This window comes from Centrocercus urophasianus, unplaced genomic scaffold (genome assembly GCF_019232065.1).
Source record: "Centrocercus urophasianus isolate 14NV4802_14NV808 unplaced genomic scaffold, USGS_Curo_1.0 seq_21, whole genome shotgun sequence".
In the NCBI taxonomy this organism is placed as follows: domain Eukaryota; kingdom Metazoa; phylum Chordata; class Aves; order Galliformes; family Phasianidae; genus Centrocercus; species Centrocercus urophasianus.
Genome location: NW_024884767.1, coordinates 4,042,056 through 4,067,693, shown reverse-complemented (window position 1 = coordinate 4,067,693; position 25,638 = coordinate 4,042,056). Strand labels below are relative to the sequence as shown.

Genomic DNA, 25,638 nt, shown 5'->3' with positions numbered 1-25,638 from the left:
TCCCCCCCCTCTCCCCTCCGCCGCTCGCCCGCCCGCCGCCGCACGCCGGGAAGGTGGCGACAAAGGGGCCCCGGCCCGCCCCGCCCCAGCGGGGAACGGAGCCGGGACGAGGACAAAACTCTCCTGGCAGAGACGGGCCGCGAACAATACCCGGCTGGGCGGGGGCTGCGCGCTCACGGCGGCTCCGCAGGGCCCCGGCGCGGCTGCCTCGGCCCCGCCGGCCGCCAGGGGAGCGGCTCCGCCGCCCCGCGCGCTCTCCCCGCCCCCGTGTGCCCGCGAGTGGGGGGGGGAGGGGAGTAAGAAGGGCGGCGGAGGGAGGGAGAACGGGGGGACGGGTGGCGCATGCGCGCCTCTGCCCCGCCTCATCCGTACGGGCGCGTGCGCGGAGTAGGGTGCGTAAAGAAGGGGGAGCGTCGGCGCCGCGTGGGAGAGGAAAATGCGGTTTAGGAGCGGCCCTGCGGCCCGCCCCGCACTGATGCGGTGGGACGGGGCGGCGGTTCGAGCGACCGGTGGCCGACCTTCCTTTTGAAGGAAAGAAGTAGAAAAAGCTGTAGGAGATAAAAGCGAGGAAAAGCGGCAGGTGGCACGGGGGCACGCAGGGGGCTTGCGGGGACGGTGCTCTCGGAGCGTGCCGAGCCCGTGCGGCGTTCCACCGTTAGCGAGGCTCTCGCAGAACTGCGCGTGGCTCTGCTACGTGAGCGTCAAGCTGAGCGGGTAGGAAAGAACCTCGTGCTCTATGGGCGCTATGTTACAGGCGGGCAATATACCGTGGAGATACTTCTTGTTTCTTGTTATCGTTTTTTTTTTCTTCTTCTTTTTTCTCTCTCAGTAATAAAAGAGCTGGCAAATAGCAGCACGTTGACACTTGCCTCTCAACAGTTCTCAGAAGGCATCTAAACATTCAGGTTTTCAAAGCCTTGTGTTACCAAAAGAATTAAGTGAATTTCTCCCGAGGCCACTAAAACAAACTCCTACTCCCGCTTCCACCGCCCTGCAGCCAACCTCCTTTTATCTACCGAAATGAACCTTCGTATCTTGCCTTCCGAAGGCAGAATCTGCTTCCAGAACCTGCAACGCTGCGAGTACTCGTGGGACTGCTGGGCTGCTGCCCGGCATCAGAGCAGACGCAGGCTGTGTCCCTCAGCTCACAGAATCGCACATTCATACCCTGCTATTCTGTTAAAGAAATTACAGTCTCAGCAGCCATCTCTTACAGTCTTGATTTCTGCACTGCCGTATTTCGATCATATATGTAACTCCAAGTTGTCTTGCAGCCCGCACCCAGGCTCCGTGGACTTCTGTTTACTGCTGTTTGCTTTCACTTACAGGTTTTTAAATTAAATGATTTTAGCACAGTCTTGTAAAAGTGATATTCCTAAACATAGAGCTGCAGTGTAAATATTTATAAGATTGCCTTGAGTATTCAGGCTTTTCTAAGTGCCTTAAAGGATGACAGCATGTGCATATGAGGATGGAGACCAGGATATTTGTGCTAGGAATTTCCTGCAGCACAGAAGTAATGTAACTGCAGCACTCCTTCAAGAGATTTAATCTGGGGAGAGCAGTTCTAAATGTGGCAAAGATTCCACAGAAAAGGAATTTCTTGTGAGGTTGTCCAAGTTGTTGCATCCCTGCCCCTGACACACTGCTTCTTTCCACTTTGCCAACTAAGTCATCTGTCCCACATAACACACACCCCTTGCGTTTCCTCTTTTTTAAAGGCTTTCAAGTTGAATTCCAGGCTTTGATGAGGCTTTATTTAAAGGAAAATGTTTGGGTGAAGGACAAGTGTAACAACACTTTCCTTATTACTTGTACATTTACAGTTCTGCTTTCACAAAAGCTTAGGTATAAATGTTGTAGTGGTATAAACTTAGGTATAAATGTCTAGGTATAAAAGCTGAGGTATAAATGTCCCGCTGTGGATGATGCTGGGCTAGGTTTTCTGAGGAGTGTGTTTGCATATGGCCCAGAGCAGGTTTGCAGGATGGCAAATCTGAGAATACAAGCAGTTTTGTTCTTTGCCTGCTGCTGGGTGTGGTGTCTCTGAGTCTCAGTCTACTACTGAAATATTAGAATTTCAATAATAGAGTTTTTCTGTTCTGATCTAAAGAGTAGTCAGAAGGAAAGCCAAAACTGACTCTTACACATTGTTGCATATGATAAATGCTGCCATTCGTTATTGGTGATATCCCCTGACAGTACTACTAAACCTCCTTTGAAAAGCATTCACGACTGGGACTTATAGTGTGCATCATAAACATGGTGACAGTGGTGGCGTGTTCCAGTTAGGTGAATATATGATTAAGAACTCAGGAGTTTTCATTCCCTATTCGTTGCATGGCCTTGGGTAAATAATTTCTATGAGGTTACACTTCCTTCATCACTAAAGTTGTTATTTCACACAGACACCTGACAAAGAATTAACTAGCTTTAAAAAAAAAGAAATTGAAAACTGTTAAGCATTAGTGCTTATTGGGTTGAAAGGCAGCGTAAATTGAATGATCCAGTATGTCAGTGAGCTGCTGTTTATGGAGTAGATGTTACTTGAATCACTGATGTAAGCTCTGCATAACTTTCTCTTTTACTGCTCAGTTTAGAGCAAAACCTACTTCTTTCTTCTACCAGAGATTATTTCCACCTTCCAAAGCTGTTATCCTAAAACTAAACTAAAAGGTAATTATCACTATCTATATGTTTGAGTCCATCAACTCTCCCATGGTTCAAATTAGAAACTTCTGTATTGTTATGCATGAATGTTTCATTTGTATCAAATGAAATATCAAATGGGTAGATTTTAACAGTAAACCTATTCTAAAATTATTTCCCTTTGTTTTCGTATTCATGACTTCCAGATTACTATCCATTTGGAACACCATTTTTGTTACTTTGTTACACCACTTTTGTTACCTCAAACTGCAAATTCTTCCGTCTTTTGTCCCTTCTCACTTTGTTCTCATATAGTTTGCATATATAGTGTTTAAGCTGCAGTTCAGATGAATCAAGCACAACTAAGAATCATAATCCCCTGAAAAGTTTAAATTGTCCTATCTTAAGAATCGGCAATCTTTCTTTATAGGTTTCTTTTTCTTTTTCTTTTTTTCTTTTTTTTTTTTTTCCTATATTCCAAAACAACGTTAAAAGGTTTTGTATGCTTGTCTGTAATTTTTCACTTTCTCTCCTCAATTTTAGAACAGCACCATTATATAGAAACACAGTTTTTTGCTTGTCTCACTCTACTTCAGGCTGCATCTGAGAAATAATTTTGCTTTTTTTTTTCCCTAACTTTGCATATTTCATGTTTTTGATGTTGTAAATAGTGTGGTATTTCAGTCCCTTTTTTAATGAGTCTTTTGCACGCAGCAAATCTTCTTGTTTTCAAGAAGAAATTGATATCACAATTTGATACTCAGCATCAGCATAACATGATTCTGAATCTTAAACCTTATGTTAGAACAGTGAGGCTCGAAGTCTTCCGGGCAAATCTTGTTCCTTGCTGATCTGAGTGTAGCAGTATTTCTTCCCATCAACCTGCTCATGAACATAGATGGAAATATTTTTATACTGTTTTTAATTGACAGAATTTTCTCAGAATGTGTTGCAATTTTATTGAGAATTAACTTTGGAAAATGTAAAATTTCTGTGTCATACATTTTAAATGTTATGCAGAATTCTATAATTTAATCAGGGAGCAGTTGTTTAATTGTTGATTTCTTTAAATCCATTTGTTTTGTGTGTAATGCACTGATACCAGTATATGTCTTTATCCTACCTATTCCCACATTAGCAATGAAGTCTCAAAATGCCTGTACTGTATTTTTCTGTTTATAAGATTTCTAGTCTTAGACCACTTATTTTGTGGTAAAATGTTGGGCTTTGTACGCCTCCTCTCTGCCCTTCTGAGGCCCCATCTGGAGTACTGCATCCAGGCCTGGGGCCCCCAGTGCAAGAAAGATGTAGAGTTGTTGGAGCGGGTCTAGAAGAGGGTCATCTAGAAGATGATCAGAGGGCTGGAGCACCTCTCTTAGGAAGAAAGGTGGAAGGATTTGACCTTTTTCAGCCTGGAGAGAAGGCTTTGGGGAGACCTTACTGCAGCCTTCCAGTACTTGGAGGGAGCGTGTAAACAGGAAGTAAGCAAACTTTTTTACATGGGCAGATAGTGATAGGACAAGGGGGAATGGCTTTAAACTAACAGAGGGCAGATTTTGGTTAGATGTTAGGAGGAAATTCTTTACTCAGGGACTGGTGAGGCCCTGGCACAGCTGCCCAGTGGAGATGGGTGCCCCATCCCTGGAGGTGTTCAAGCCCAGGTTGGATGGGGCACCAGGCAGCCTCATCTGAGGGGTGGCAACTCTGTCCATGGCAGAGGGTTGGAACTGGGTGGGCTCTTAAGTTCCATTCCAACAGAAAGCATTCTGCGATTCAATGATTCTATGATTTCAGATTCACTGTACCTGCCAAGTTGAAATTGATGCACTTCACATGCACCTCCTGCATCAAACATACTAAAAATAAGCATATATAATGAACACTTTGCTGGTTCTTTTGTTTATGTGTTCTGGTTGCAATTATTACCTTTCAGTGACTGCTTGCATTTATCAAAACATTTTGACAAAAGCAAAAGGGTTGACAGCTCAGACTGTTCAATTCAGATGGAGCTCAGCCAAATTGCACCCCTGCACAGCCTTGTGTCAGTACAAAGTGTTGTAATTTATGTGTTTTTTTATTGACAATAACAATTTATGTGTTTTTATTTGTTTATTGGAAGAGTTTCAATTTATTGATATCTGATGAGACTGATCAGTAACTGCACGTGTATCTGGCATTAATGTGGTAGGTTACTGTTAGATAGTTGCTGTCTGTAAACTTGGAGTGTGCCTTAGGTAAAATGCTGATAAAGAGTTAAGTTGCAGTCAGACAAGTAGTGGCTTGCCATCTTAATACATAGTAATCAATAAGAAGTTTTCTTTTGAGGTAAAAGCATAGAAGTTGTAATTGTCCCCATCCATGTTCTATCTGAAAATTAAGCTTCAACTGCAAGTTTAAATGAATGTGGGTCCCATAAAATAGACCAGCTATGAAAATAGTCTATTTTTTCAATGGAGATTTTGTTGCCAGAGTTAGTAACAAACTAGAAAACAACAAAAACTAAAGAATGCATTTTATTTGCTTCGAAGATTTGCTAGTGATTTTCCAGATGTGATTTTTCATATATACCTTGTTTTCTCATCAAGATTCTGTCTGATAAATTGGCTCTCTTCTTTTAGATACAAGTTACTTAAGCAGAAGTAGCATTATTCTCTTTCCTGAGGGCTAAATTTTATGTCCCTGAAAGACTATGGCAAAATATCACCTTAACTCGAGTAGTATGAGAAGAAGTGCTGTTTGAATGCTCTGTGAGTCTTATATCACAGTTCTTTAACTCCATAGTGCTGCATATTTTTAAATGGGAAAGATCTCATTTCTATTTGCCTGTATTTATATTTATGCCTTCACATAGAGGCATTTCTCTCCTGAGGTATTTAAGAATTCAATTTATAAACTTACCCACCAGTTAATTTTTAATTAAGCACAAAAGTATCCTTGTTTTCGGAAGCTGATTTGTTAAATACTGACTTTTCCTGTAAGAGACAAAACCTGCGTTACAAACGACAAACAATTTTTTTCCCATTTTGAACACGAATATATTTTGCATGTCACGATTTTCTCTGCTCCAGTAATTATGGCTCATAAAAGCTCTCAGTAATGAATGACTGTGGGTTTATGCAGTGTATCTCTGACTGTTGATAGTCAAAAATTTACACATCGGGAAACATCTTTGTATTTTTGCAGCTGTTTAGGTGTCTCTTGGATGTTTGTGTAGGTGCTTTTACAGGAGCGGGAGAAAGGAAAAAAGTCTGATAAGAATGAACAAACAGGAAAATGTGATTACACTTATAATACCTACAGAACTTCCTCTCTCAGAACCATTATGTAACCAATGCAGGATAATCCCAGCCATTGCATGGGGGACAGCCTTTCATTTCAGGCTGGGGCAGTTTTTCCTGTTTTCATTTTGAGACTGTGAAAGAAACATGACAGTATACAGAAATATATCTTTTACATTAATTTCAGTAGCCTAACTTCGCAGTTCGTGACTGTTAATTGCAATGGCTTAATGGAAGTCACCTACCTATATCCTGTATTTAATTAAAGGATATTTCTGTCAAACACTGCTAAAGGGTGTTTATGGAAACTGGATTATATACATCTGTAAAAATAATTTAAATATATACATATATATTACTCAACAGCCTCTTAATCTGCATCAACTGTAGAAAATAATATCTATTTCTAAATGTAGTTTTAATATAGCTAATAAGTAGCCATATATTGGTATTTTCAAGCTGTTTTATATGAACATATGAAATAATAACATATCTTTCGATTTCAAATTTTCAGTTCAATTTCCAGTTACGAAAAAAACATTGTAATCAGCACCTTTGGCCTGATATTTTTAAAAGAAGGTCTTCACAAACAGTGTTGCTGAAAACTTTAAAAAATATCAGGAAAGGAGGTAGTGTTTCATATGGCCATTCATATATGTAACATATAAGAATATATGTTACGTTGTACGGCTAAATCTAATTTCATGTACGTCAGGTCTGCATGAAACCAGGAGTCATTAATGAAATGGCTGCTCTCATGATGCCAACAAAATTTATGAATATGTCTACTGACTGTACAAAAACCAGAATTTGCATGTGAGCCATGAAAAATATATTTGCAAAATTGGTAAGAGTCTGAGGTCACATTTACACATCTAAAGTATCTGTTCTGTGCATGGAGATTCCTGTTTCCTTATAGGTATGTACATATTGCTGTGAAACAAGTTCCTTCAAGTATTACACTGGGATAGTTCAGGTGTCCTATTCATCTGCCTACAGCTTAGTTCCCGTATGTCTCCTGTCCTACACTATGCTTTTCATTGTGAAATCTTCCTGAAGTAGACAGAAGAGATGTTAAAATCCACTATGCCAAAACCAATCCTTAGTTTTTTTTTGTTGTAGGATACATGAAGGTAGTTACACTTAAGACACGGCATATTAATAGCAGAACTTGGTAAGTGAAATGCTACTAGGTGTATGTTAGGCAATTCCCCAGCCTCTTAACCTTCCCAGCTTTATAACACATTAATCCAATTGTGTACTTTTTAGTCAGAAACTCTAGTCTATGAATTTAGTGTGCATTTCTATTCTAGAGAGTATATGGCCTATCCTCATTCCAGAGTGCGTATAGCCTAAACTAACTGCAGAGTATATATAATGCTAGAATTTGTTCCAGAGTAGCATAAATATAATGACACATTAGTTACTTTAATGGATTTCAATAAATTTTTGACCAAATGCTGGACACATTGAAAAATATGTTAATAGCTGTCATCCCATTGTTCTGTTTGATTTTAAGTCAGGTACTTGAGAACCTAATGGCAATAATGAAATCGCTGTGAAGCTTATCACTTTGAGAAGAGTAGAAGTGTAATATATATGCTTCAGCATGACATTCTTGATGATTAGGAAGATGTAATGCTCAAAAAATATCTGAGGAATGGCAACTGCTACCTAATAGTAATTATTTTAGCAGCGGTTCATTATAAACAATATTAATTACATTTGACATTTAGTGGTAACTTTGTTCACTGATCGTATTTTTCCTAAGATTTTGCTAGAATGTGCTGTTGTGTAATTCATTTACTGCTTCTGCATATACCCATAAGTATCTTTGCAACTTTCATTGGTGTAGTACAATTTGCAGTTATATTCATGTCCTTGTAATTAAAAGTTATACACAGGTTTCTCTATTTGTGTGTATGTAGAAATGTGAAATGTGCAAATGCTTAGAGAAATATGTCAGAGGATAGAACAGGAAGATACAAAGATCTGTCTCTATTCTGAAAACTTTAGCACTATAAAATGCAATATATGCATTGAATTTACAAAAAAACAGGGACTAGGACAGTAAATGAAAAATTAGGGGAGGCTGTATGTTAGAATTCTTCTCTTCAAACTATGAGCATTTGCAATGTTAGGAGGAGTTTTAATACCAAGAACCCCCTTGACACACACAAGGAATAAGCACATTCAGATGATGCATGAAATGGACAAAATGTATATGATGAAATGCTCCATATTCTATAAAACTAAGAAAGAAAACAGTTTAATATTGTTAAAATAAAAAAAAAAAAAAAAAAAAGAGGAAGCAAATGATTTAGATACTGTTAATATTAGATTTTGAGAGGCTTTGCTTTCTGAGAAAAGGAGCTTGAAACTGAAAGAATGCTATGAGCTAAAAGTAGCTCTGCTTTTCATGGTCAGATGAGCAAGAAAGCTTGGAGTAGACACTCAGTGTATCTCTGATATGGAGGGTAAGAAACTGTAGTTTTTCCTCTGGGTCTTGTGAAAAAAGCTGCAGCCTATTTGAAACAGCTGCAGTAGAACAGAAGCTGTTTTCTCTCTGGGGAACAAAGGTCTTGTGGCTGTATTTATACACAACAACAGTCAGCAGCTCCAAAAAGAATGAAGTTAGATTGGCAGTCTTCTAACGAATTGAAGTTAACTTCATGCTGGAGTTAGAGATGGCAGTGGGAGTTCATCTTTCATGGTGCATGTCTGTAGGATTTTGAACCTATTGCTCCTTCATTTAAATCTGTTTTTCCCTGTAGAAAGAAACCTCTCTCTAGTGACAGATTAGGTCATATTTTGCCTACACAAGAAAACAAAGTTGTCCCTTCTCACTAACAAAGGCTGCTTCTTAACATCTGTGCTTCTTAGTTTTTGTGTATGAGTAGAGGCATTGTGTATACCAACCACCTCCTACTTCTACCTCCTACCCAAAACTGTCTTTCCGCGTCTGGCAATTTCATGCCTCGAGTTATACGCTAATTTAAAAATCATGGGCTTGCATGTATGAGAGATTCACAGCAGTGCACATGATACTGTGCTCCAACTTAAGTATAACTCACATTTCTGCAACTAGATTTTCCTCCATAAGCTTTATTGTTGTCGGAATGAAAAGTAATTTGCATTGAAATAAATTTGTTTAGTTGCATCTGCGCCAAACTTTCTAGTAATTCTGCATTTGCTTTCCTGTTCTGCTTTCTCACCCTTCCAACCACTTTAGTGTCCTAACCAGCCCATCCACCTATTGGTATCACCACTATTGCCCAAGGAATGGAGCACCTGAACAATAGAAATGTACACATTTCTACTGTCCACGTAAGAGAGTGACATCTTTTTCTGTATGCCAGAGCTTGGCAGTATGCTACTTTTAAGTTTTATACTTCTAATATCAGCATAGCTAGCAGATATACTATTTTACTTAGACTTCAGCTGAGCTAAGATGATGGATTGTACTAGGAAAATACTGAAACCAAATCCTAGATATCAGAAAATGTTACATATTTAGGGTTGGTACAATGGCAATAGAGAAGCAAGGTCTCAGATGAATTGTTACAATGCCCTCATAAAAATAAGGTGCTGACAAGAAGGTTACAGCAACCAAGCATTGTTGTGTGTTCCTGTGCCTCTTATGTCTTCCCCCATCATGACCATCTCTTCTTTCCTTCCCTAAATACTCCTTGGGGAAAATACAGAATAAGAATTATTGCTGTCGTTCTGAACTACATGTAGGCTATTTGGTTGTAAGCCAAGTGCAGAACAGGGGAGATCAAGGAAAGAGCTGAACTAGATGACTTTCTTGGTATAAAGGAAATGGGAGGGAGATTGCTTTTCTGGGTCTTTCATCTTACCTGAATTTTCCTGAGTCTTCTGTAAAAATAATTGCTTCTGAGGTACGGTAAAGATTGGGTCAACAATGGGCCCTTGCAGGAGGCAAACACATACATGCATTCATAATCATGTTCATTTGCTTATATGGTACATATGTGTTTTCAACCCCATAACAAATTTGTTCAGTTAATTGCTGCTGTTTATCAAGAAAAGCTTACTGGTCAGTTAGAAAGTTACACTTTTCTTTTACTAACATCAAATTCAAGATTTTTAAATCAACAGAAACTCACATTTTTGTTTTTTCGCCTTACAGAAAAATGGCAGCAATATGAAAACAGTATTGACAATATGTGACATAGAATGTTTTATGAACTGGCAATTAGTAAAAAATAGACAGAAAGATAGAAGAGAATCACAGTAACCGTAACAAACAGTGATGGCAGGGATGTCATCTTCAGCAACAAAATATATAATTATAACCATGAAAACCAGAGAGGTGGTTGGTAGAGACACCAAGCAGGTAATACTATTCTTGGAGTTTGTGGTCCACCTGGTCACTGTCCATTTTCCTCAGTGAGATTCTGCTACAGTCACAGTGATGTATTGTGCTCACTTATGCTCACATGCTAACTCTAAGAAAACTTTCTAGAAAATAAATGCCCACCAGCATATATCTCTGGGAAAACATATGAAATATCATGCTTATTTTTTCAAACTGGGCACACAGACATATTCTTGAGCATCTTTTCAGCTCTGCAATTTTTTTTCCATTGCTTTTGAGAAACTATGAAGGTCTGAGTGTGCACTAATAATTCAAGGCAGGTATTACTTGCTCATATCTATCTTGCCATCGACCAGTATCCCAAGATCATTCTTGGCAGGGCTGTGCTTTTTTCAGTCCCCAACTTGTACTGTTAGTGGGGATTGCCACAAACCAAGTGCACGACCTTGCACTTGGATTAAATGAATCCCATGTGGTTCTCCTAGGCCTGCTGTTCAGCCTGTCTAGGTCTCTCTGAATGCCATCCCATCCCTCAGGCATGTTGATTGCACCACACTGCTTGGTGTAATCTGCAAACTTGCTGAGGGTTGATTCCACTGTTGATGTCATTGATGGAGATGTTAAAGAGCACCAATTCCAGTACAGATCCCTGAGGGACACCACTTGTCACCCATCTCCATCTGGACACTTAGCCACTGATCAACACTCCCTAGGTACAATCTCACAACCAGTTCTTCTTGTATCAAGTAGTCCACCCATCAAATTCATATCTTTCCAGTTTGGAGAGAAGGATGCTGCGGGATACCATGTCAAATACCTTACTGAAGTCCAGACAGATGACATCAGTGGCTCTCCCATGTTCACTCCTGCAATTACATCATGACAAGGTTGATCAGGCAGGATCTGTTCTTGGTGAAACCAATATGGTTATCCCATATCACCTCCCTCTCTTCCATGTGCCTTAGCATTGCTTCCAAGAGGATCTTCCCCATTACCCTCCTCAGCACAAACATGAGGCTGACAGGCCAGGAGTCCTCTTGGTCATCCTTTCCGTTCTTCTTAAAAATGGGTCCAATTTGCCTTTTTTCCAGTCACCGGGGACTTCACCTGATCGCCATGACTTCCCAAATATCATCAAGAGTGGTTTGGCTCCTATATCAGCCAATTTCCTCAGGACTCCGGGGTGCATTTCATCAGGATCTGTAGACTTATGGATGCTCTGATTCCTCAGGCAGTCATGAGCCTGATCTTCACATACAGTGTGAGGGGCATCATTCCCATAATTTCACTTTCCAAACCATCTGCTAGAGTTCTGTGTGTAAAGCAGTTGCTAGTGAATACTGAGGCAAAAAAAGTTGTTGAATACCTCAGCCTTCTCCTGTCCGTTGTTACCAGCCTGCCTGTATTATTCACTAGGGAGAGTACGCCCTCCTGGAATTTCAACATGCCATCAACATTCATGTTCAAAGCAAAACTCTGTAACAATACTTTTTCAATTACAATAAATAGATGAAAAGCTTGGAAATTTCAAAATTACTTTTTTTTTTTTTTTTTTTTTTTGATTAGTCTGAAATAATGCACATGAAGCATAACAGTGATCAAAATGCGTTGAAGTACATACGGACTCTGAGAATTATAAACTGGCCATGGGTTCTGTTAATTGCATGAATGTATCTGGAGGACAATTAGAAGTTGTTAAAAACCTCACAGCAGAAAACTACCTCTTTAGTAGCTGCACACAACTTTACTCCAAAAGAAACAGAATATGTCCTTGTCAAATTGCTTAGAGCTTCATAGCAGTAGTGGTTGGGGACTGAAGGCTAGCACGCAATAATTGTTTTGAATTGATAAATGAATCATGTTTGCTTCTCATCTCATGTTACCTGCATTAAAATTTATGAAGGTATTCAGTAAGATGCTTTTTATAATGTTTTTAGAATTTAATTTGCAATTACAGAACAAATAGATCACTGACAAGATTCAGTCATATATCTCCCTGCATGTGGTAGAAGCAGTCATTGTGGGATACATGATAGTTACGTATACTTCAGAGGAAATTCCTTGCATGTGGAATCAATGACTCTCAGCAAACAGCAGCTGTTTGCTTGAACTGCTCCAGCTAGGATTTAAAGTTTTCATGAATGCTTATACTTTTAAATAGTTCCCCAGCTACATCAAGACCATCAGTTGAAAAAACAAAAGGAGGGGAAAAGAAAGAAAAAAAGATTGAAGATTTTACAGCCTGATAATGCTGTAAGATTTTAATGCTTCAATTAATAGCATAATTGACTATAATGGTATACCTGACATCTGCAGTCTCTTTCATTGTGAAAGGGAAAAATAGACAATTAGAGTAATTTCATGCAGCCTGTAATACAATTGAATAGTTTTTATTTGGCCTGAAGTGTCTGGTATAATGCTGAGTCTGTAGACAAAACTGACACAATTGCCATCCTTAAGGGTCATGCACAATGTGCTTAGTATAGCTCATTAGGTGTGCAAAGGAACTGATTCAAATAATGCACAAAGGGTGCCTGCTTATGTGTTTTCTACAAGTTCTTCTAAACACGGAAGACATGCAAAAAGCAGTGTTCACTTATCTTCTCAGTCTGCATGTAATTCCACATGACTCTTGCAGGGACAGGATTTAAATTCATTGTCAAAAAATATTTTGCAATTCATAAAGTTAAGATAATTTGGTTTCTGTTATTTAGAATTTGTTGTGTAAATGACTTAATGATAGAAAAATAATTCATCTAATACTATATATAATATTTCCGAGATGTTAATACAAAATATGCTGTGGAATCATAGAATGGCTTGCGCTGGGACAATCCTCAGAGGTCACCTAGTTTCAGTCCTCCTGATGGGCAGGGTTACCAGCCACCAGATCAGGCTCCAGGTGAGGCTGCCCAGGTCCCCATCCGGTCTGGCCTCGAGCACCTCCAGGGCTGGGGTAAACACAGCTTCTCTGGGTGGCGTGTGCTGGGGCCTCACCACGCTCTCTGTGAAAAGTTTGCCTGACATCTAATCTAAATCTTCCCTCATTTAGTTTAAAACCTGTCATCCTTGTCCTGTCATAATCTGGTCGTGTAAAAAGTTGATTTCCCTCCTGTTTATGAGCTCTCTTTAAGAACTGGAAGGCTGAAATGAGGTGTTTCTTGAGCCTTTCTTTCTCCAGCCTGAACAAGCCCAGTTCTCAAGTTTTATTTTTTCTGTTTATTTTATTTTATTTTGGCTAATAGAAATATTACCTTATATAAACCTAGACAAAACAGAGTATACAGTTTATTTTACCTATTTGAGTTTTGAATATCATCACAGTTTGCATATTCACCATTCAGTCAGTGTCAAAGAAACAAGATAAAGATTGTGCTAACAGAGAGAAGAAACTCATATGAGATAATACCAAATCAGAAATGAGAAAACATCTCAATTCATATTCTCAATGTGGGAAACCCACAGATGTTTCCATTTAAAATGATTTCTAAACCATCTCAGTATTTTTAAGGTGTAATTTTATTAGCAATTTTTTCTTAGAATCTCTTTCTAGAACTTGAAATTGAAAGAAATAGAAAGAAATTGAAGAAAGAAATTGAAGATGAGTACTTTCAGTGTTTAGAGGGAGCTTATAAGCAGGAGGGAGTCTGACTTTTTACACAGTCTGATAGCGATAGGACAAGAGAAAATGATTTTAAACTAAAAGAAGGGAGATTTAGATTAGGCACTAGGAAGAAATCATTTACACAGAGGGAGCTGCCCAGAGGAGCTGAGGATACCCCAATAGTTGGAAGCATTCAAGATCATTTTGGATGGGGCCCTGGACAGCCTCATCTGGTAGTGGGCGATCTTCCCACAGCAGGAGATTGGAACTGGGTAGGCTTTAAGGTTTTTTGCAACCCAAACATTCAAGGATTCTATGATTCTCTGAAACTGATTAAGAAATGCAGGTGAGATGAGAGGTTGACCCTTAACACCTATTTAAATAGGAAAAGCAGCAAAGTCTGCTATAATTGTTCCTCTGTATACCATTCATTCTAAAAGATTTATTTCAATTAAACAAAATGGTCAATATGGAACCATTTAAAAAGCTTTGAGGAGCATTTTCGTGAATTTTGCTCTCTAGCTGAGTTAGTTAGTTAGTTAGTTACTGTCTCATTCTGGATTTGACTGTTGAAGATCCTGGTCCCTTTGGAAAAAAAAAAAGTACACATTCATTTGAAGCAATTTGATTTGGCTTTTATTTCCTCATTGCACAGAAGATACACTGTGTTATCAGAAGAAAAGATTTTGACCAGTCCCAAACTTGTTCTTCTTGAAGTTTCCTTTGCAGAGAGTTTGAAAGAGCAACACTGGCATTCTGACTCAGTGTTAAGCAACACATGAGAACCTCTGTGTATTTTAGGAGACATGTCCAACCTTTCTATTCAGTTCTACATTTCCATTCAGTAATAATAAAAATTGCATTATAGTGTCATCTTTACATAACATTTCTCAAAATAGTCTCTTCAAATGATGTTTCATCTACTTGCTTTTTCCACTTGTTATAGAGAAAGCCACATGTAATTTGGCTTGCAGTCACAATGAATGTATGATACACTACTGTTAATACCCTCTGAATGTGCAATTATGTAGCTGATTTTTCGAACATACAAACTGCTAGCTATTGTGCCATGAATGTTTTGCACACATCAAATTGTCTTACATTTACATAGAAACAAAAGAAGGTTGTGAGCACAGGGATTCAAATTGGCCCAGATTTTGTCTTAAAAAAAAAAAAAACAAAACCAAAAACAAAACCAATAAACAGAAAAAACTCAAAACACAATCACAGTTTTTCCTTCAGGTGTTTGTTTTTTTTTTTTTTTTTTTTTTGAGTGCAAACACCTATATATGTATAGTCTTCATAATTAAGATGCTAGTATATCCATACATCCATTGTGATTTGTACATTTCAGAGTGAATGGGATAGACTAAAGAATTAGGGGATGCCTTATTATATATTTCACGTTTTCTTTATTTGACTGTCAGAACTCCTTACCCAAACTAATTAATCTGATCTGAGGAAGAACTGTCTGAGTTTTAATCAAACTTTGTTGGGGGTTGCTGCATCCTATGGCTGTTTCTCCAAGCAGTCAAACCTCTTCTGTGTGCCACTGTGTGTGAGACTCTATTAAAATGCAGGATTTGTTATCCTCTACTTGAAAGAAGCAGGATAAATCAGTGAAACACAGTTGCTCTCCTAGTGTGCTTCTGCGTTCTTCCCAGCACAAATCTGGAGATAATGTACTTCATTTTCTGGATAGAGGTGCATCTAAACTACAAATAAACATACAAACAACAACAACAACAGCAAAACCAACCAATATCACAGTTTGTGTGAAAACACTCAAATTTTCTGCACTGAAACACAACAGTAATGTCTGCCCAAATATGCACCTAAGGACAGGCTAGGTTTGCAAAAATCAAGATGTGAGAAGACTTGAGTAATAATAATTTTAGACATATCTGAAAGAAGTCCTAATGACCTGAAATTTTGGAGAAAACAATTTGAAGAATATTCCTTTTAAATCCTACTATCCACTTCAGAAGAAATGAGTTAAGCATCCATTCATCATGTACTTTTATAGTGATGCTAGGAATTTTAAAAGTAGTCTATAAAAATAAAGCATTGGGATTGCAGATTAGCAAAGGAATATTTGAAGAAAATTAACAATAAGGGTGTTTTGAGTCCTACTTGAGCACAGGGGGTGGGAAAGTACATAAAAGTGAGGTAACTGATGAAAAGGAGATCAGATAAACTGCTTTAAATCATACACTCCTAACACACACACACACACGCATACAAGTGATTTTATACTATTTTGCTTGATTAATACAAAGAATATTTTCTCACTCTGGCAGTTAATACATAAGCCTTGTTTTACAAAATAAACATATTTTCTTGTTTATTCAATGTGAAATTTAAATGAATAAGTTTGCTGAAATTATTTAATAGATTTAGATAGATTTACCTGAAAGATAATTTTAGGCATGCTCTGTCAGGCCAAAGGAAGAGGATCTTTAGATCATGGCTGTACTAATTGGTTTCAGAATAATTTCCTTCTTTCTTGGTTGAAGAGTATTTGAATTTTTACAATGGTGAAACTCTGCTGAGGAAACTATGTCCCATGCAAAGCAGAGATGCCAAAGAGAAATACCTGAGTAAGCTCTGAACAACCTGTTTCTGCTTGTGTGCTACTGCTCGGCCCCATGCAAAACCACAAACTCAAACTCTATTGGTTACTCAGCACAATCCTTCTCATGCCCCGTTAAGTACAACCTCACAGAATGGATGAGGCATGTGATTCTTGTTTAGAAGACAGGATGACAGAAATTAAAACATGTCAGAAGTTTGTATAAAGGTACTTACTTTAAGTTATTTTCTGCTGACCTTTTGACATGTCTTGACAAAACGTTATCTCACAATACATATCTTTAGCTTTAGAGGAAACCATCAGTGAAGCTACTATATTGATGTTACTTTGTTTATTTGGTAATTCCAGTAAAACTATACATAGATTTCATTTATCAACTATTTTTATAATAAACAAAATCATTATGATTCACTGAAAGTCCTAGCAGTTTATGTTTATCATTAGATGAATGCCGCTGTGTCCTAACTGAGTTACTCAGTGTTCTTTGTATTCATGACATGCCGAAAGATCTCCTGTTTTCTATGTTCGGTTGTGATGTTATTCATGTTAAAGGTAACAATTTTACCTCATGACTGTAACTTTTACACTTATATTTGTTTACATTTCACATTTAATACAATGCTTGATTGTTGTCATTATTTGCTGGTTCATTCTTACTCCAGTAAGATCTTGTGGGCGGGAAAAGAGTGACGTTTGCTCAGACATAACTCTCTTAAAATAACGATTTGATTATTAATCAAACAAGATAGTGCTTTTTCTTTCCACTCCTTGTGTTTAATGGGCTTGGTTTGACTTGTCTTTTTGCTCTTCAAAGAAATTCAGAAAGAAAGGGAAAAGCGCCCTGCTTTCTCCCTTTCAGTTCTTCATGATGTGGATAGTTTTCATTTTCTCAACTATACATTTTAACCTTGAGTTTCACTTTACAATATGCAACTGAAGTATGAGATTTTCGACAGAAAACCGCAGTGTTCTCACGTTTGGAGAGTGAAATGTGGAATTTTTAGTGACAATAAGAGAAAAACTGGAAGGAAGGGAGGAAGGGAGGAAGGGAGGAAGGGAGGAAAAGAGGGAGAGAGGGAGGAAGGGAGGAAGGGAGGAAGGGAGAGTGGCAGGGAGGGAGGGAGGGAGGGAGAGAAGAAAGGAGGGAGGGAGGGAGGAAAGCAGGGAGGAAGGAAAGGATCATTAACTTTATGACACTTGAGACCTTACTTTAACAACCTTGTCCTCTTGCTTTATGTTTCATAGGTGAGATGAAGATATAGTTGGCAGCTGCTTATTTTTGGTGGGCAAATGTGGTACATCATCACAGAAAGTTTGATGTGGGAAGGAACCTCTGGATCTATCTGTCCCAGCTTCTGTTCCAGCAGAGACGCACAGAGAAGTGTGCTCAGGCCCATGTCCAGGTGGCTTTTGGAGATCTCCAAGGAGGAGACCCCACTCCTGGAGCCTCTGGTCCTGGCACAAGGTATTTTAGATAGGTAAAAGATCTTCCTTGGGAATTCTCCTTTCCAGGGTGAAGAGTCCCAGCTCTGAGGTGCTCCTCATTGGAGAGGAGCTTTTAATCATCTTATGACCTTTTGCTGGACTCACTCCAGCATGTCCATGTCTCTCTTCTGGGATGCTCAGAGAAGGACATAGTAATCCAGATATGCCCTCATGATTACTGAGTACAGGGACAAGATTGCCACCCTCAACTGCTAGGAACACTTTGTCTAACGGCCTAGGAGGTCATTGATCTACTTTGCCTCAAGGGCATACCGTCAACTTGTGCTCAACTTGATGCTTACCAGAATCCTCAAATATTTTTCTGCAGAGCTCCTTTCTGGTGGGGTGCCCTCAGCATGTGTTGATGCCAGTTGTTCCTTCCCAAGTGCGGGACTCTGTCCTTCTTCTTGCTGAACCCCATGAGGTTCCGGCCAGCCTATTTCTCCAGGTTGTTCAAGTCCCCATCAATGGTAACGCAGTCCATTGGTACAGCCACCTCTCCTCCCCATTTTATGTCATCTGCAGACTTCATGAGGGTATGCTGCCCATCACTCTGGTCATTAATGAAGAACTTAATTCCATTATGTCACTTTAGCATGGAAAAGCATGGAATTAACTCTGTTCTTACAAAAATCTAGTCTCAAAATACCAATAGTAAGTGTCTGTTTTAGCATCTGAGTTGAGGCTAAGGTATTCTTTTATGACATACAAAATTATATAATAATGTCAATGTACTGTGATCATTATTCAGAGAAAATCAACAGCATCTCTAAACAGGGAATGAATGCATGACCTACCTTCTCCAAATCATAGAATCATTGAATGATTTGAGTTGGAAAGAACCTTTAAGATCACCTGGTTCCAACCTCCCTGCTGTAGGCAGAGACACCTCCCACTACAGCAGGTTCCTCAAAGCCCCATCCTGCCTGGCCTTGAATGCTTCCAGGGAGGAGACATCTACAACCTCTCTGGGCAACCTGTTTCAGTGTCTTACCACCCTAACAATAAAGAATTTCTTACTAATATCTAATCTAAATCTACTTTCTTCCAGTTTAAATCTATTTCCAGGCCAAAATTCAACAACCCCAGGCAACCCTACAGGCTTGGGGAGGAGTGGCTGGAAAGCTGCCTGATGGGAAGGGATCCTGGTGTACTGATGGACAGTTGGTTGAATATGAGCCTGCAGTGTGCCCAGGTGACCAAAAAGGCCAATGGCATCCTGGCTTGTATCAGGAATGGTGTGTTAAACAGGTCTAAGGAAGTCATCCTGCCCCTGTACTTGGCACTGGAGGCCTCATCTCAAGTACTGTGTTCAGTTTTGGGCACATCAGTACAGAAATGATATTGAGATGCTGCAGCAGGTCAAAGGAAGGGCAAGAAGGGCTGTGAGGGGCTTGGAGAATATGCTCTACGAGGACAGAATGAAGGAACTGGGGCTGCTTACAGAGGAAATACATGAACAATTAGAGTTGGTTTAATCAGAGAAAAAGAAAGGCCTGTGCACTAATGTCAAATGTTGAGCATAAAAGGTGGATGGGAATGAAGGGGAGGATACAGCAAATCAGGAACAGGAAAAGGAGGTAATATCTGAAACACGGGTGGGTGCTGCGGGGGCAGACAGCCCATGGTGATGTCCCCGAGCAACAGGCTGTGACATCACCGGGTGACGGATTGTGACAGCTCTGCCCTCACAGCTCACAGTGGGGTGCCGGCAGAGCCTGGCTCAGTCTGGCTCGTTCCTGGACCGTGCTGAGCAGCTCTGCGAGGCTTGCAGGTCGAGCAAGGTTTTGGCTGTGCTGTGCTGGGTCGCGTCTGGGGCTGCTCGCAGCATCTCAGTGCCTGACCCCGCAGTATCGCTTCTGTTCCCCCGGCCCTGCCTCGTGCAGGCAGCCGGGACCCTACTGAGCGCACCCGCAGCAGCGGAGGTGAGTGGTGCGGGGACACCTGGGTCCCTCAGGGCAGCCGTGGGGAGCCTGGCCCTGTGCCAGCGAGGAGCACGAGAAGGCCCAGTCATGGGCTTGGCAGGGCTTTGTGCTGAGGACTCGCACAGCCTGGCACAGCGAGTGACTGTGACCTCCCTTCTTTTGCAGGGCAGACAGCACCTCTGCGGCTGCGTTGAAGGAGAACAGCTCGTCATCCTGAGTTCTCCCAGCCCCTGCAGCGAGAAGACCATGGCTGCAGAAGAGGCATGGACGTGTCCTGTGTGCCGCGACGTGCGGCAGGACACGGCCTGTGTGATTCCCTGCAATCACACCTTCTGCCTTGGCTGCATCCAGCGGTGGGCGAGGCTGAGGGACAGCTGCCCGCTGTGCAGGACGGCCATGCAGACCATCCGGGTCTCTGTGCGGGGAGACAATCAGTTCGTGGATTGCATCGTCTCCCCGCCCGCAGTGCCGGTGCCCGCCGGCTTCGGCGCCACCACTGCCCCTGACCCTGACAGCGAGGAGGACCTTCTTCCACCCCTTCCACCGCTGTCCCCTGTGCCCACGGCCGAGGAGCCGGAGCGAGTGGGCGGCCTGCTGCCGGAGCAGTGGGCGGCACTTTTCAGGGACCGACGCGACATCCTGGACCCGGTGCTGCCCTGGCTGGAGCAGGAATTGCGGCGCAACGGGGAGCTCCGCTGGTGGAAGATCAACTGGCTCAAGAGCATGATCCTGGCATTCCTGTGCCAGGTGGGGCCGGACCGGGACGTCCTGCTGGACTGCACAGAGCACGCCCTGGGACCCAGCTCCGCACCGCTCATCGACGGCCTCGTCACAGCTATCGAGAGCCGGTGCGGCCCGGGGGTCCGGAGGCTGCTGGGCCTCCAAGATCCCAGCGCTGCCCAGGAGCAGCAGGACGGCCCCGCGGCCCCGTCCGGTCCCGCCGCCTCCCCGCAACACGCCGTCGCACCCAGCGCCGTGCCCTCCGGCAGCTCCTCCGGTCCCGACGCACAGGAGCGCCCCGGCACGTCCAGCGGGGCCCTCGGCACAGGTCCTGGCGACGAGCCGGCTCCCGAGGCAGCCGGTCCCTCAGAGCAGCGCCGCAGCCGCGGCCCCTCCGCTCGCGGCCGAGGCAGGAAGCGCTCGGCTGGGGGGCCCCGGCGCCCCACCAAGAGGAGGGCCGGCAGCGCCCAGCGCGCTCCTCCGCCCTGCAAGAGGCGGCGCCCCCGGCGCCCCTAGCGGGGCTTACGCATTTGCAATAAAAGATTAGAACGCAGAAGCACGCCTTGTTCCCAGTGTCCGTTTTTCTAGACGGTTTGCCCTTCATGCCCGCACCCAACACAGGGTCCACTGCTTTCAGCACCTTTATTGCTCTCTTCAAATACCTGAAAATGATTGCATCGTAAGCAGGATTGGTCTCTTCTCACTGGTGACAGGTGACAGGATGAGGGGAGATATCCTCAAGTTGTTCTATGGGAGGTTTAATTTGGATATCTGGAAAAGCTTCTTCACAGAAAAGATTGTTAAGCGCTAGAATAGGCTCCTCAGGGAGGCAGTTGAGTCACCATCCCTGGATGTGTTTAAAAACTGTTTGAATGTGGTGCTCAGGGACCTGATTTAGCGGAGGGTTGTTAGAGTAGTATGGTTATGCTGTGGTTGGACTCAGTGGTCTTTAAGTCCTTCTGCAATCCAAGCTGTTCTATGATTCTATGATTCTGTGATTCTATGATTCCATGATTCTATGATTCTATGATTGATTCTATGATTCTGTCCTGTCTCTGCATTCTGTTTTAAAATTTTCCTCCTAGCTTTCCTGTAGGCCCCCTTCAGGTACTGGCAGTCTACTGTAAGGTTCCCTGGAATCTTCTCCAGGCTGAAAAGCCCCTGCTCTCTCAGCCTCTCCTCATAGAAGAGGTTCTCCAGCTCTTTGATAATCTTTGTGGCCCTCTTCTGGACCCCCGTTAACAGCTTGATGTCCTTCTTGTGTTGGGGGGCCCAGAACTGGACAGAGTACTCCAGATGGAGTCTCAAGAGAGCAGAGTAGAGGAGCAGAATCACCTCCCTCTACTTGTTGGCCACACTTCTCTTGATGCAACCTAGAATACGGTTGGCCTTCTGGACTGCAGGCTCACACTGCTGGCTCACATTGAGACTTTCATCAACCAACACTCTCAAATCCTTCTCAGGTCTGTTCACAAGCCATTCTCCACCCAGCCTGTATCTGTGCTTCTGATTGTCCTGATTCAGTGCAAGACCTCATGTTTTGCCTTCATGAAGTTGGCAGTTGCTCACATCTCAAGCCTGTCCAGGTCTTTCTGTATGGCATCCCTTCCTTCTAGCTGTCACTCAGCCTCACCGACCACCCAGCTTGGTGTCATCAATCTATATGCAATAGACTTCAGCAAGCCTCCCCTGAAAGCTGTGCTTATGATTTTTAAGATTTGAAAGCTGCTACGTTAGAAGTTCCACTAAAAAAAGTAAATTCTGTCTCATTGCCATTTCCATTTATCCTGCTTCTATTTAAATAAATTAATATTCAGAGAGAAGAATCAGGTCTCATCACAAGAATCTGGCACTTTCCCTTTAAAATCAGAACCTTATCATTTTATTTTCAGTGCTAATTGTAGATAAGGAAGGGAATATGCTGAAAGAGGATTATAATTAGGGTTTAAGTAAGGAGGATTTGGGAAGGAATGAGAAAGGCAAATGGATGGATGAAGGAAAAGTTCACACTCCCAGTTGTCATATTTCTGGTTGATGTTAGCAAAGACGCAGAAGTTTGGATAAGCAAGATGATCACCAGTGCATCTTGAATGATCTTGCATAAAAGTTCACGTCCATCCATGCACTGCATCTCACTTCCATTCTAATTCCAGAGCAGTCCTGTATTTAGTTCTTCAATACTGTACTAGTCCCAGTGTTGACAGGAAATACTGAAAAACAGATTCTGCTAGCAGGACACAAACGTAAGTTTGTGTTCTCTGAATCCCATTATAGCAGCTTTTAGAAGTGGATAAAGTATAATTAATATTTTTTGACAATAATAAGTGACTTCCATAAGGCTCTAAATGTAAATGTAGTGAAATATCATGTGATAGTTGACATCCTACTCCAACCTCCCCTTCCCCCCGCCACAGAAATAACCACTTCCTTTTGAAAAGTAATTGAGAGTATCTGAGTTATTAAAAGTCTATCTCAGAGTATGGTTTCCATCACGTTGCTCTTTTTGTGGCTTGCTTGCCATGTGAACTATCTGCATCAGTCTTTTTGTTTGTTTCACATTTCTCTCACATTCCATTGCCATTTCTGGAGAAAATGGAAAAACAAAATTTTGAACCAAAATGTGATGTTTTGTGAGTTATTTTAGAATTCTGTACATTGCTTTTCAATGTATTTATCAGGCTTATTACACTTACATCAGCAGTGGAGCTGGCACTTTCTGCTCACTGGTTTGACAAGGGCAGACAGTTGCCTTTAGCAACAATGCAATATAAATCTGTTGGGTAAATCAAGTAGGGCAATTTCAGGTTTAACTATTGCTACAGTATTACTGTCACTGAAAGGAACTAATAGTGATAAGAAAGATAGTTGTAACTTACTTTGCATTTCCTCTGTTGTCTCTTCTCTTGTGTTTTCATTGTCTGAGTGTCTTTTTGTATGTAAAACCTCCAATGTAGTTCAGCAAACAACTAATTCAGATTTTGACTCTTTTCTCTGAATAATTTGTCATCCAGCCTTCTAGTTAGCTGCATAACTTCCTCTTCTAGGAAAGCATTTCAAGTTTTCTTACCTATATCAACTGCTTAACATCTGATTCTTATCTTCTCTTTTACTTAAAGCCTGTGCTGAAGTTCCAGTAAAGAAAAATTAAAGGCTTTCCCTTTGTCATTACATTCTTATCAAATTTTGTGTGCATAGACTAATGTAGTTTCTGTGCAAGAAACTTTACATGAGGAAATTTTTGAAAGCATAAAAGGGCAGTTAGTTGCTATTTTAAATGTTATAACCCTACAAGGAAAAGAAGTACGAGTTGAGCCTCAGCTGTTAGTGAGTAATGTCCCATGAGGCTTCACTCAGTTTACATCTTTGGGACAGGGATTCTGCAACTAAGCCTAGAAGCTTGAGACAAGATCCAGTTCTTCAGATGTGTAAAAAATCTTCCAGATTTATGGGGCCTGGAAGTAGGTTGATCTTTCTTAAGAACAGTTGTACTGTAAACTTGTAATATGTTTATTTTACATATTAAAAAGCTTTTTCTGGCAGATGGTAATTAACATTTTACCTAACTGTGCACCTGCTCTTTGATAATTAAATTCGAAGAAGGAAGAAGGAATTCAGTTTCTGAAGTAACTTTTTAAAGACTGCAAAAGGCAATGGACCCTTAGGCACACTATTAACACTGAAATGATAATTCCATTTTATTGTTAAACAAAGTATTAGATCATGATTCAAGGCAAAGTGCCATTAATAAATGAAGATGCATTCCACAGCTTCAAATCTCAGTTCCTCTTATTTAGAGATACTGCTGCATCCAGTAGCACAAATTGTTAAACTTAGAATCTGCATGCTATTATACTACGTAACGTGCAGAACCATGAGATGAAATCAAAGAATGGAATTGCAGAATCTTGGAAGATTTGGGTTGGAAGGGACATTAAAGCCCACCCACCTCCAACTTCCTGCCTCAGACAGATTGGCCCCCCCAGCTCAGGCTGCCCAGGGCCCATTCAACATGACCCCAAGTGCCTCCAGGGATGTGTGCCCACAGCTGATCTAAGCAGCAGTGCCAGGGGCTCACCACCCTGCTTAGTATTTCCTGCTAACATTTTTAGTGTACTGTTTACTTCATTTTTAATCTCACAGCAGTTTTCTTGCCACTGGAAGCTACTTGGATTTCTTAAGGGATCATTAAACCCCTTCGCAATGACAAGATCCTCTACGGAAAAGCTGTGGAAGAGACATGTACCCTCTAGAAGTGATTTTGGAATAACCGAATAGAGTGGCTTCCTTCTTTATGAGGGTTATTTATGAGTACTGCACTTAGTCTTCTTCATTTATCCTTTTTTTTTTTTTTTTTCCTGTTGCTACAATTCTCATATAAGCCCAAAGGAAGCAATGAAAGCATATAGAACTGACACATCTGCTGCACAATTAAAGCATACTGGAATCTGTGTGTGTTACACTCAGAGAGAAGATAAACAAGAATTTGCATAGAATGTAATTATACTGGGTGAAATTAATCTTTGCAGTAAATTCTGGAAGTTAATGGAGTACTATTTGTTTGTTTTTTATCCAAATGAGTGTTATTTTTACATTTTATTAAATAGAACATTATTAAAGTACGGCGAAGTCTGAAAATCTACACCAATATATATATCAAGGCATTTGTGTTTAGCTATCCAAACAAAGCTGCTTAATTAGTTAGACCAAATACATCTTAGCCATGTTAATAAAATTAATTCTTAGACCTTTTTCTTCTATCAGGTCAGGCAATCTTTGCCTATCGTGTGAAGATTTATAACAGCAACATGTACCTGGTTATATGTTGGTTCAGACTCAGTTCAGATTTGACATACAGAACAAAAATATTTTACAAACTCAAAGCTCCAAGCTTTTGTAATGCATGAAATCTGTAATCTTTAGTATCAAGTAATCAAGTAATCAAAAGGCTGATAGAGCTCCCATCTTAATTTAAAATAAACATTCAACTTCTGGCCAATTAAAATGAAGTGAATATCACCCACTGACTCCTGTAATTCAAACTA

The 25,638-nt window shown here is 41.0% G+C and overlaps 1 protein-coding gene across 1 annotated transcript in view; it reads right to left on the bottom strand.

Annotated features, from left to right (window-relative positions):
- The window catches only part of RASA1 (RAS p21 protein activator 1), a 61,203-nt gene extending 60,038 nt beyond the window's left edge, over positions 1-1,165 (bottom strand). The window contains exons 1-2 of the mRNA XM_042822759.1: positions 1,040-1,165; positions 151-690 (exon numbers count right to left, since the gene is read on the bottom strand). Of these exons, the coding sequence (XP_042678693.1) occupies positions 151-690; positions 1,040-1,165 (666 nt within the window). The remainder of the gene's footprint in view (positions 1-150; positions 691-1,039) is intronic.
- Between the last annotated feature and the right edge of the window lie 24,473 nt (positions 1,166-25,638).